This window comes from Cystoisospora suis (genome assembly GCF_002600585.1).
Source record: "Cystoisospora suis strain Wien I chromosome Unknown contig_2721, whole genome shotgun sequence".
Classification (NCBI taxonomy): domain Eukaryota; phylum Apicomplexa; class Conoidasida; order Eucoccidiorida; family Sarcocystidae; genus Cystoisospora; species Cystoisospora suis.
Window position 1 is genome coordinate 1 of NW_027155517.1, and position 11,680 is coordinate 11,680.

General features: G+C 51.8%; 5 protein-coding genes across 5 annotated transcripts; 4 read left to right on the top strand and 1 right to left on the bottom strand.

The window, feature by feature from the left end:
- Positions 1-38: 38 nt before the first annotated feature.
- On the top strand, positions 39-1,358 carry CSUI_005610 (uncharacterized protein; the record flags this gene model as incomplete). The annotated part of the gene is made up of 2 exons (XM_068065781.1): positions 39-342; positions 1,254-1,358. Coding segments are annotated over exons 1-2 (216 nt in total), but the record flags the coding sequence as incomplete, so codon positions are not given.
- A 309-nt stretch (positions 1,359-1,667) lies between these two features.
- Positions 1,668-3,043, bottom strand: CSUI_005611 (uncharacterized protein). Its single transcript, XM_068065782.1, has one exon. It carries the CDS (start codon positions 2,221-2,223, stop codon positions 2,044-2,046), a length of 180 nt encoding a protein of 59 aa, XP_067922238.1. The 5' UTR covers positions 2,224-3,043; the 3' UTR covers positions 1,668-2,043.
- CSUI_005612 (uncharacterized protein) lies at positions 2,648-3,867 on the top strand. Its single transcript, XM_068065783.1, has one exon. The coding sequence runs from the start codon at positions 2,854-2,856 to the stop codon at positions 3,052-3,054; it is 201 nt and encodes a 66-aa protein (XP_067922239.1). The 5' UTR covers positions 2,648-2,853; the 3' UTR covers positions 3,055-3,867.
- A 389-nt stretch (positions 3,868-4,256) lies between these two features.
- On the top strand, positions 4,257-4,924 carry CSUI_005613 (uncharacterized protein). Its single transcript, XM_068065784.1, has one exon. The coding sequence runs from the start codon at positions 4,324-4,326 to the stop codon at positions 4,441-4,443; it is 120 nt and encodes a 39-aa protein (XP_067922240.1). The 5' UTR covers positions 4,257-4,323; the 3' UTR covers positions 4,444-4,924.
- A 1,587-nt stretch (positions 4,925-6,511) lies between these two features.
- On the top strand, positions 6,512-7,124 carry CSUI_005614 (uncharacterized protein). The gene has a single exon (XM_068065785.1). It carries the CDS (start codon positions 6,782-6,784, stop codon positions 6,986-6,988), a length of 207 nt encoding a protein of 68 aa, XP_067922241.1. The 5' UTR covers positions 6,512-6,781; the 3' UTR covers positions 6,989-7,124.
- The last annotated feature ends 4,556 nt before the right edge of the window (positions 7,125-11,680 follow it).

Below are 11,680 nucleotides of genomic sequence, written 5' to 3' on the forward strand. Positions count from 1 at the left end.
TCTTTCCTTCTCACTCTTTCTTTTTGATAATATGTAGGCCCCGTGCGCAAGGGACGTTAGAGGATCGGGCGGCATATTACGATCTCTTCCAGGCGCTTCAGAAGACGAGGAGGGAGCAGTGGATTGCGATAGCTACAAAGAAAGTCCAGGCCCTCAGAGACCATAGAGAAAGAATAGGGGAAACACATGACGTACAAGACCAAGAAGAAGAAGAAGAGGCAGCAGGTCGTATGATTCCTTTCGTATCCGTGGATGGCTCTCTAGAGGCTTTCTTCGCTCTCTTCTCCTATCTAGAAGAAGAGGACCAACTACATACTACGACAATGAAAATATCCAGCCATGGTAATTCGCTTATCTATATCCTATCTCTAATCCACCTCTCTCTCTCTCACTCTTCGTTTGGTCCAGGCAGAGTGAGACAGAAGCGTGTATAATATATGTGCATGTGTGTGCATAGATATATGCGGTCAAAACACACACGTATCCCTCAGTTCCATACCGTGCTTGTGCATATACATCAACCTATACATGTATGTATATATATATATATGTGTATAGATGTATGTGCATACAAGAGTTCTTTAAGGGTCAGTCTAGTTGAAGCTTGGTATGTCCATAGAGAGAAGAAATCCCACACTTTAAGTATTTCTCTAATCTCCATCTATAGGGATTTCGTCATAGACAGACACACATCATAGACGCTTTGCATTCACATAACAAGGGTACCTATACGTGTATACGTATGCATATGTATATGCATGTGTATATGTATGTGCATATGTATGCATGCATATGTATGCCTATGTATGCGTGTGTGCACTAAGTGAGCCGTCCCCGACTGCTTTTTCTTTTTGTTTCTCGTGGACGTCTTTCTCCTAGGGAAGACTCTTGATGCGTCGCCAGGAGCATACTACTGCTATTTCTATTCCTATCCTTACAACGGCTACTACGACTACTACTACGACTACTACAGCCTTTATCTTCTCAAGCATCATACCTTCCTTACATCCCACCTACATCTCTTACTATACATTTCTACTCCTACTAGTACTAGTGCAAGTCCTATATACCTACTATAGCCACTACTACTATTATTTCACTACTATTTCTTCTGTGAGTCTATTCTTTTGGTATAAGCGTTAGGGCGATACAACGACTCCTTCTGTCCCTCCATGTGAAGGGATGTGGTCGAAAGAAAGCAGCTGTCTCTAGCACAATCTTCTTCTTCTTCTTCACTGTGACTTGTTTGATAGATGGGAAGAATGAGAGACCCAAGGGTCTTCTCGAAGATTTAGGGAGGGGAGCAGCTCCGTCGATCGGGGATTACTTAACCCCTCTTCTCTCTAACCTTAAAGCAGGTAGGAAAGCAACACACACACGCAGATATAGGAAGAAACAAGCTCGAACATACATATACACATGTATGGAAAGAGATAGATCAATGGATAGGGAGATCGATACGTAGATAGATAGAGAGATTGAAGAGAGGTGGAGAGGTTAAAGAGAGTTCAGAGTTAGATTAAAGACAGACTAAGGATAGATCCAAAATAGAGAAATGACGCGCGCAAACTATGGATGTGTAGATGTCAGGGTTAAGGATTGAAGTGAATGGAGAGAATCTGGAAGGCTTAGAGAGAGTTGGAGAGGTGGCTAGATCAATCATAGATAGATAGATAAAATATAGGTAGATCAAAGATAGATTGAAGATAGATAGACTGAAGATAGGTAGATAGATAGACACTCTTTCTGTACTGTCTCTGTCTGTCTTTCTGTTGTTCCCAAGACAACTTGCACATATGACGTCTTGAAGTCGTTTTCACTGGGGGCGGAAGTTCTGTAATATGCCTCCTTCTTCGCTTCTGTAGACCCCGAAGAAATTGAAGAAGAGTACAAAGGACGGCTTGTAGACAAAGAAGAGAAAGAGAGGGAGAAAGTTTTGAAGCTTGCGTTCTTTCCAATTGCCCTGTTGGGACATTTTACAGATCTATGGATCGTATACAGTCTGCCAAGTGACAAGCAGCTCTTGTTTAACTTGAAGTAAGTCTAAATGCTCGACAGAAACGAGAAAAAAAAAAGCACAGGACCTTTGCCTGTCCGATCCGCAGAATGAACGGAGGGGAACGCTAGAGCTGACAACAAACGTGAAACGGAAAACGGGATAAGCGGGACGAAGAGGACCCTTTGAATCACCTCAGAGGAAATGGAAGATAAATTTGCTAGCATGCTAGAACAGAAAAGACAAATTTTCAAAGGGCAAACCCGAGACTCCTCAACCCGTTGAGCCTCTCACTGCCTCTTCGTCGTACCAGACAGGACAACAACATGAGAACAGCGAAGATTGAAAGCGACGCCCGACAGAAGAAGGGGAGCGGATGAATTGCCACAGAAAGAACAGAAACTTCGTCCCAAAAAGGCGAACAGGAAATCTAAGAAACAACGAGGCAGTAGGCGTTGACAGCGAAGAGCTACCCCCCGCCTTGACTGCGTGTCGGACCGCGCACTCTCTTGGGACTGGCACCCGTCATCGCCGCTTACATCGTGAAGGCTTTTTTTCTCGGGGTCTCCTCCTTCCTTCTGTCTTTCACCAGTTGCATTCTTTCTCTAGATTGTTACTCGACAGAGAAACACACAACGATTTCATCGACGAGATTTGAGAAAAGGTCGACACGAGAGTGAGGGATGAATAGTACCGCTACTGTCGCTAGCTGCCGTGGAATCGGCGGGAAATCTTCAGACAAGAGTGGGCGGATCGTGAGCAGTCAGAAGACACACTCTTTTGCTCGGAGGGACAGAGAGGGACCAAAGTGAAAAACATAGCAAAGCCTCCAAGATCTTCGTTTCCTCAGTGAGGAAATGCTGATGCCGCCTCATTCACTCTCTCAAATCTCGCTATATCCCTCATGGGTCTCCGAAGAAAGAATGGGAAAAACAAACAGGGGTTTCAGTAGGCCGGGCAACAAGTCTGCAAGTCCCAAAGAGCCAACAAGGTTGTTCGTTCTGCCGGGCGAACTTTCCTGCTCCATGGATAGAAGCTTGGGGTTTCTTGTCTTGTGAAGAGAAGAGCAGCAGGGGGTGGAACAAAGCTACCGCGGGTCGGGGGGCGCAGGCGTCGTGCTGCCCGGCCATCAAAAGAAGAGTCTGTCTCTCCTCACCAGCAGCCAACTCGCACTGACTTCTGAAAAACAGTTGCTTTTCCAGGGGCCATCTCCTCCGTCGTCGCTGACGTCCAACTATCTATAAGTTGTTCCGTTCGTATGTTCAGCACCGGACGCGCGTGAGAAGTTACGCGAAAGTCATAGCCCCCCTACCGCGCTAATTCAAGAATACTGGCCTAAATACATACAAATCTGTCGACCCTCCGACAGAGGAGTACGCACTGAAAATCTCAGGGAGGTGGGCAACGACAACTGTCGACACGTGTGTACTAGCGACGCAGCTGAATGTGTATGTAAATGTATGTGTGTCGGGTGACGCAGCCAAGTACAAAGGTAAGACATTCCAACAAGACTGCAAGTCCTATGGGCGTATGATCTGGATGCATACGCAAAGAAAGCCGGCGATGCACCAGTGAGTTCTGCTCACTTCGCGTAAAACTGTGTGGCGTGAAAGTGCTTTTGTCTGGAGGAAGGAAAAAGGATGTACCAAGCCTTCTCATACTGCAAGACTTCGCTTGTGAGTTCGCGCTCTCGTGCCGCCTGCGGTGTTGTCGCGTGAGGAAGCTAGCCTGTAGGGCCTACGCTTATGCACCAGTTATCTGCTCAGGCGTGTCCACTCAGACGGAGATTTCTGTGGAACATTCGAATCACAAACATACAATTTTCATCGACGATGGTTGGGCGGCTACCGATCTTGTGCTGATGTGTATTTCTCCAAATTTTGTTTCGGCCGCTGCAGGCCGTCTTCAGTACGGAATCTGGCAAGAAGATCGCACGCCTCTTTTGCAGTTCTTTTTTTTCTCCTCGTTCGGTGACTTCACCCATCAACCGGCGTGGTACCGCGCTCAGCGAGAGACCGTCCTCTGCCTTCAGCGCTCGCTGCCTCCCCAGAGGCAAGAATCTGCTGGCAGACCCTTTCCTGTGCGCGTATTGCATGTCGTGGTGGTAGCTCCGATAGTTGGCTATTACAGCTTAGTTGTAAGTGCTAACAGAACCCCCGCCGCGTGCTCGATCTCGTCACCACGAGCTACCACCACCAAGCGTTTGCTCTTCCTCTTGGGGGTAAGCAAAAATACCCCGGGCTCCCGCGCAGGCGAGTTCGCACAGTGCACTCAAGGCTTCACCGACTTCTTCGCTACTCCCGGTCAAGGATTAATCTTCTAAAACCATGAGCTGCCGGTTTGCCGGAGCTACCGCAGCTGGAGATGGCCCGAGTTTCAATTGCCGAGGAAGGCCAAGGCGTCCCCGAGGCGACAGCTACGTGCAAAGAGTATCGTGCGCGACATAAGACGCTTGTCCTCTTTGACTGAGCTGAGGAAGCAGACTTGGTGGCAGAGGTTCTGGACTGTAGTGCGATCCGAGGCTCTTGTCGCTGATAGTACTACATATTTCCTTTGAAGGTGTTCAATGCGGTAGTCTGCTCGCTTCACTGGATCGAGTAGAAGAACATTCGATTGAGAGTAGAAAAACGGCGAGTGAGCAACAGGAGTGCAGAAGAGTTGGTGATGCCTCCATCCTGGGGACAATAGAAGAGTGTCCGAGTAAGGACGAGAAGAAAGAAGACACGAATGACGTAGAGGTCACTGGAGAAGAAGAATGCCAAAGCTTCATTGGTCTGTGCTCACTCAATGTAGCAGGGGACTGCTCGGATGGAAAGAGACACGATGAGGGTCAGCAGCGGCGTGCTGGGTCTGGCGGTGATGACGAGCAGTAAGAAAAAGTCAAGGTTGAAGAGAAGGCGCCGATAGCGTCTTCGGAGGAAGAGGGCGAACTGAGAGACGGCCCAAAGCTCGTAGACTGCTAGACGGATGCAGGCTCATGGAGTGAGCACGAGCTGGCGGATGTAGACTCTATTGAGAACCGTCCTGCTGCTGAAAGCATAGTCTTTATCAAGGTGCCAAGGAAACCGAAGACAAATTCAACCTACTTGAGCAGACCTCTTCTCTTCAGCACTCGTGCTGCGGAGACAAGAGAAAGGACGTCTAAGTGAACAGCACAAATCGTGTCATTATCCTCCTGGTGATGCTGATGATGAGAATCATCTAAGAGAAGAGAAACTCTTGTCACTGCAGGCTCTTTTGCTTGGTATCGTGGAGTTGTCACCTCTTCTCTGGAAGTAGAGAGGGCCTGTTGTGTTCAGCCAGACTGTAAACCGCTAGGACAGGACAAAATGTTTGAAAAGCACCGCGGCCGTATAGGAGAACCGACAAGAGCGGCATCACAAGGAAGAAAGAGCATTGTTCACTGAGACTTCTGCCACAGCTTCCTTTCTCTGAGGAGCTAGAAGGAAATGAAGAGCCACTTGTTACTGTGAGGAGTAGAAAGTCCCTAGTAACTAAGCACGACGTTGAGCTAGACCAGTTTTCATTTACCTTCCGCCTCATCACCTCGTTCTCACCATCTTGTGCGACTCGAAAGCGATTACCTGATCTCTGGACGACACAATGCTTCCCGACCAGATAGAAAGCGAACCAGAGGACACCAAAGACGTGGACCAGGGGCTCTTCTTTCGTATGCAGGGACGGGCATTCTCCTCTAGGAGGAGCTTTGTTGCTGCCGCCGACGTGGGCAAGTTCCACCTGTTTCGGTCGCGACCTTGGGCAGGCGGCGAGCGGGAGTGCGGATGCCTGAGGCCGGTTGATCTCCTACGCCTGTGAGGCAGATTCAATGTCATATCGGCCACGGTAACAAGAAATGAATATGGCGTGAGACCGTGAGGGGTCGCGTTCGGCGAAGGAGTTTCTTTGCAGTCTGCTTCGTGGGAGGCGGGTCACATGGCATCACGACAGCGGAGCTGTGCTTGGCGGTGACAAACATGAAGGCTCTAGCAGGCTTCTTGCGAACATCGACAAATGAACAGTTAGCTAGCTCTTACTGTTCCTTCTTCCCATATAAGATCTGCTCACTGGTGTCGCTACCAAGTGAACGGGAAATCGCCCAGGCGATGGCGAAGAAGGAATCTATCACCATAGGTCAAGCAACCACGGTTGCTTTGGCCGGTCAGTGGCACCACTGAATGGGAAATCTCTCAGAGCGGCGACGCGCGTGACAGGGAGGAACGCCCGAGGCGCGCTGAATCAACTCAGGCCTCGGACCCTCCTAACTTGCTGTGGTACTGAAGGTACTCGCGCTACAGGTAACTACTAAGAGGAGACCGTGTGAAAAGGAGTGAGGAAAAGGGGAAGAAAGAGAAGTGGAGTGCGGTGTGTTAGCCCCGGAAGTTGCCGACGTGCACCAGCGAAGCCGGGCAGGCGCGTCGTGAGAAAGGGAGATGGGAGACAGGGAAGGAGCTCTGTGAACAGTACCAGCTCCAGTTTCAGTAGCAGTTCGAAAGGAAACAGGCACTGCATGTCCGTGTCCGGACGCATGTCCAAGGCTTTACTTCAAGAGCCCGCCTGAACCTCTGGCCGGAGCGTATCTGTGACAGAGGGGCTGTAGGTGACTGCTAAGGGCTAGAGAGTCCCTCACGGAGAGCGGGGCATGTTCTGTTTGGTAAAAGGGAAGGGAGAGGAACTAGACAGAGGCGGGTGAACAAGAATAGTTGTCCTCGGCAAGAACGAGGATGAGGGGAGTTGTACTTGCGGTGTCCGGCGGTGTGAATCCAGTCCAGGACCCTGGGGAGGAAAATGTATGAGCGGGGTATGCGTCAGGCACAGGCTCGTGCGGTACTAACAAATGCTGACGGAACTGCAGGCGTCGGCTCGTGGTGTTCGCAGTGTTCACATCTCTGGCTTTCATCGGAAGCAGCGTTGATCAGTAGAAACTTCACACTCTCCCACGCTTCCGCGGCTTTCCTTCTGATCGGTTGCCAGGTCATTTGCCCTTCCTTCTGATTCCGTGTATTTCTCTTGGGGCGACTCCCCGCCTTGTTACATCAGTCTGTCCAGCCACTAGACTCGCTGTTTGACAAAGCCTAAGCGATTCGTGCTTGCGTGCCCCTCCCCCGACGTATTGTTTCGCACTTGCAACGCCTTGCCGGCTGCGTCTCAGCTACCGTCCTCGAGTCCGATCAGAGCCGCTTACTGTAGGCAGCACGTCCTACTGTCCGAACGCGCGCTCACTTGCTCTCTGGTATAGCTGTGCCCGACAACCTGTGGTGACTTTCTGACAGTGTCACGATGCTTTAGCAAGTTTCCCCTGCTCCAAGAAATTCGCCCACTCGCTTCTGTGACATCCGTCTTTCTCTGCCATTCTAGTGCGCGGTGGGGAATACCGCCGGGTGTTCATCCAGAGTATTTCGTCGGCATCAGGTGCTTCCTTCCGGTACTCCTAAAATGTGACTGGCAGCGCCTTCGCGACCTATCCAGGCCTGGCTCCTATTTTGAGCTTTACTTCCGGTGCCGTTTTCTGTGAGGTTGGACTCTTTGCTGCGCTCGTTGGTTTCCCGGACGTGACCTGCGGTAGTGCAGACAGATTATCTTTCTGGGCGCGACCATGTCGGATGCGTACTGCATCCTCCCAGGTTTCTCATTCTCATCTTTTTTCCATTGTTTCCCACCTTCAATATAACATCCTTCCTTATTTATCATTTTTCAGGAGCGCAAAACGACCCACTTAAATCACGCCATCAAAGTGTAATCTCACCTTAAATGGCACTCCGGCAGCCCTCCTCGACAATACCTTGGCACAGCGTGGGTGCTGAGCAGCAGCCTGACAATTTGCACTCGAAGTCATCAGTAGTTCTTGGCAAACTGAGCTTTGCCAACGTTGAATTCGTTCGATACCCGAGTACAGACAACTCCCTCTGTACACAGGTATGATATAAAACTTGAAAGTTCAAGTCTGTGCCGTACTGCTCTCATGACGACAAAGAGTCAAAAGGATAAATTCATGAGGCTCACACTCGACTCGTTTACGGTCCACGGGAAATGACTGCAGGCAGCAGGGCAGGCAAATTACCATGCAAGGGCGCATGGAGGGGGCGCACTGCAACACGGACAAGCGCTTTATCTCTCCTGATGACTGAAATCAAAAAACCAAGGTCAGGAACCATGCGACAACCACCACGCGCGGTTGGAACCCCCGAGAGAGCCCAGCCGGGTCACGGACCGTGAACTGGCGTCGCTTCTCCGGGTAACTTGTTGCTCCGGACCCTAAAAACCGGCGGTCTCGGAGAATCCTGTAGCCGAGGAAGGAGGCACAAAGAGCGATGCCGACGGCGGCAGCAACTGCAAGTTTGGCTTTGACGGACCAGTGAGTTGTCGGGGCCACATTGCGGATACTCGGAGACTTCCCGTGTGTATCCTCTGCTATAGAAATAGCTTGTTCCTGAACATCGGGACTCTGCTCGTTCGCTCGAGCAGCATTAAACGCCCACACGGCCCACACAACGGAGGACGCTGACATGCCATCGCTATCGCTTCTTGATCCCAACGGCATCAACAACGGGCAAATTGCTAATATACCGACGAGAGCGGAGGCTTTCTTGGAGAGACACACCATGACTGGCGACGCATCAAGCAGCAGTGTACCGAGCCAACGTAGTGCTGCAATCCGCAAAACTGACTGTTGCTCTGTCGGTGAGTCTGAATACCGGCCAAAAGAAACTTCGGACAAGGCCAGCGTACAGTTACCACATACTAGACATAAGACGGCAAAGGGTGCCCACCGAAAAGGACAATGTCAGGGGCCCGGACACCCGGGAGTGAAGCCCCTACCCAGCGGTGATCAGAGACGCCCGCTTTCAACGCGGCTGTCCTCAGTGGCGACGCGTCTACCGGAGACGCTGCCGTTGGACGCATGATATTACGGCTAAGGCTTGTCGGCTAGCGACAAACTCACCGGAAGATACACCTGGAAAGAGTCGTACACAGCAACTAAGCGCAGGAGTCTGGCGCGCGGGAAGAGGGCCGTTCAGTCTGGGACTCGGTTGAGTGGTGGGCTCATTGCTGTTTCCGTGGGCCAATTCACTGTATCGTAGAAGGGGTGGGTGACACCCCCCGGTTCTCCAACTGATGGAGAATGCATCGGCGCCCAAACGACGGCTTCAAGCCACGTGCAGGGGTTGGTAGACGTACGACCATGCATGGGGGGCTGACTGGGATGAATCTTCGCGACATCCTACAGGTTAGTGCCAGACCACTCTTTCGGGAGGCTGGTACTCGCTAGTTACACCCTGCATACCAGCGAGGGGTTGTGTGTCGTTCGGGGTAAACTTATTTTTCCAATTAGATGGTGGCAGCAGAGACATGGGAAGCTCTAGTACCACGAGGAGCAGCTTCCCCGGTGAACCTGTCCGCATTCTCCGCTAACGTCCTCTCGCGTAGTCCGCCGCAAACCCTGCTTGTCGCCTCTCTGTCGTCGAGTGTGTTCTGGGACTCAGAGCTTTTTTATTGGGACCCTCACACGAACGCAGGGGTGGCTGTAGCTGAGTATCGCGTAGCTACCAGAGTTGCGGTTTCTTCTACGCGAGCTCACCTAGTCACTGCTTGCGGCTGCCAGAGCAGGGGGAACGCTAAAGAGCTTGGGAACCAGTCTCTCCAAGTGAGCCGCCGGCGCAGCTGCAATTTCGGGTTAAGGGGAGGAGTAGGGCCAAGCCTGCGCGGGGAAGAAGAGACGCAACTCTCTTGTCACCATATGAGGATCCTCTTGTCCTGGAGCGCTATATTGTTAGCAACTGGTTGTTTGCACTCTTGCGGGAGAGCCTAGTCAAGGTTGCCGAATGCTCAAACAGACTTCGCTGTGCACACGGGAAGTTACCGAAAACAGTCTCACGTCGTGCTGGGAATCAAGAAATGACACCGTGTTAGCGTTCCTCAAAGCCTACAGAGGGGTGTTGAAGATGGGACAGCCGGCGGGTTCTTTTTGAAGCCAGAAGTGCGACGGGTGAAAACGTAAGCTACTCGCTTGCACCTTACTTCGTTCTTCCGTACTTGAAGGCACGAGACGCCAAGAGCCACTAGCCCGTGCGAGTCCGTTCTCACACCTACTTCCCTCCGGAAGCCTAGTGTGCCGAAAAGGCCCCAGTCCCAGCTGAGTTACGTGGAAGGGCGGTAACTGATGCATCAACAGCCAAACAGTATAGCATATAGTGTGTACGAGATCAGGTATCCATACTCTTCAGTATAGTTGACTCGATGCGCCCGCACTAGTGTGCATAGATTCGCTAATCAGGGGTGCGGAGAGAATGCCATATGTGACTCAACTCCTGCAAGTTTGAAGACCTTATACCGGTTGTACGTGTGAACGGTATCAGTTCATCTAGCCGGAACGACCCAGGTGTTTCGCACCCGACTCTTTTTCACAGATGAAGTGCGATCTACAACCGCGCACTCGCTACGAAGCGGCGACAAGGCGAGTGACCGTAAGCCGTAGGCTTTGTGCCACCTGCCCGTCTCAGTCGTCGGTCACAGCAGAAGATGCAGAGTTCCGGAGCTGGCCGGCATCCAAACGGCGGGGAGGCAGCGAGTCGGGACTCAATCTCAGTAGGGAAAGAATTGGCCTCCCCTACGCGCTCCAAACACACTTAGAGATCTAGCTTAGACGCACCGAAAAAAGCATTCAGGCCCGTTTCAGGTTTCAAGACACGTCCAGTGAGATGCTGGCAAGGCGCCGGCCCGGCGGTTCAGAGGCGAGGCCTCTGTACACAGAGGTTAAACCGTTTGGAAGGTGATCACCTTGCTTGGTTGAAAGTAGGGTAACATGTTGACCGGACTCGGCAAGTGTGATAAGCACTTGGGAGCCTGTTCGTGGGTAGGGCTAGGAGGGGCCGAGCCATGCGGACCGTCTAACTGCAGGACCTTTCAAGCTGAAGAAGAGCCTATTGAAAGGGCGCCTACGCCGAGACTAAGGTACCAGAGAGTGTTAACTGGCACAAAATTTTCTCCACAACCGTCTGAGTTGCTTCAGAAAGTCCGTCCTACAACCGCGCTCGGTTGAGAAAACTCTTGCACGGAAGCACACTGCTACCGGCGGTTTGGCACACCGCGCGGTTTCAGGCAGCTCGTTTGAGATAGGAAGGAAGGAAGCTTGTCTTCGAGGAGACCGGCGGCCCTTGTGTTTCTCCTAAGAGAGGACCCCCTTGTGTCATGTTGCTACCTGCGACGGGCGGGAACGTCCGGCTTGCGGTTTCGTGCAAATTCGCAGTGCTCTGACCGCAGCGGCACTTTCCGATTCACGAGGGAAGAGGTACTCACGCCGGGTTTCCTGAGCTGGTCACAGGTTCGACTTCTAGCACGGGGTCGCGACAGGAGACAGCCGGCCACCTCCGGGAACTGCAGCGTGGTTCCACCTGAACTGCGGCCTCTGACGCAGAAACACAGGTGAACCACTTTCAAGTGTGCCTTCTAGGTGCCTCAATTCTTGTAGTATTTGTCTCTGCTGGGTTAATCCACTCCCGCGCTGCCAGTCCGCATTTGCTGGGAGCTTATCAGACGTATCCCTGGTCGGTCCGCTCCAGGGAGGCTCATCAACCGCTTCACGCCGCCGAACATGCGGATGCGTATGTGAGCACTCTCCTGCCGGCGATGGAGTGGAACCTGCTGCTGTGTCTTGTACCCCTTACGCCGGAAGAAGACACAGGTCGG

Excerpts from the sequence above, each read along its gene's own strand:
- CSUI_005611 (XM_068065782.1), bottom strand. The coding sequence starts at position 2,223 with ATGCTAGCAAATTTATCTTCCATTTCCTCTGAGGTGATTCAAAGGGTC.
- CSUI_005613 (XM_068065784.1), top strand. The coding sequence starts at position 4,324 with ATGAGCTGCCGGTTTGCCGGAGCTACCGCAGCTGGAGATGGCCCGAGT.
- CSUI_005614 (XM_068065785.1), top strand. The coding sequence starts at position 6,782 with ATGTATGAGCGGGGTATGCGTCAGGCACAGGCTCGTGCGGTACTAACA.
- CSUI_005612 (XM_068065783.1), top strand. The coding sequence starts at position 2,854 with ATGCTGATGCCGCCTCATTCACTCTCTCAAATCTCGCTATATCCCTCA.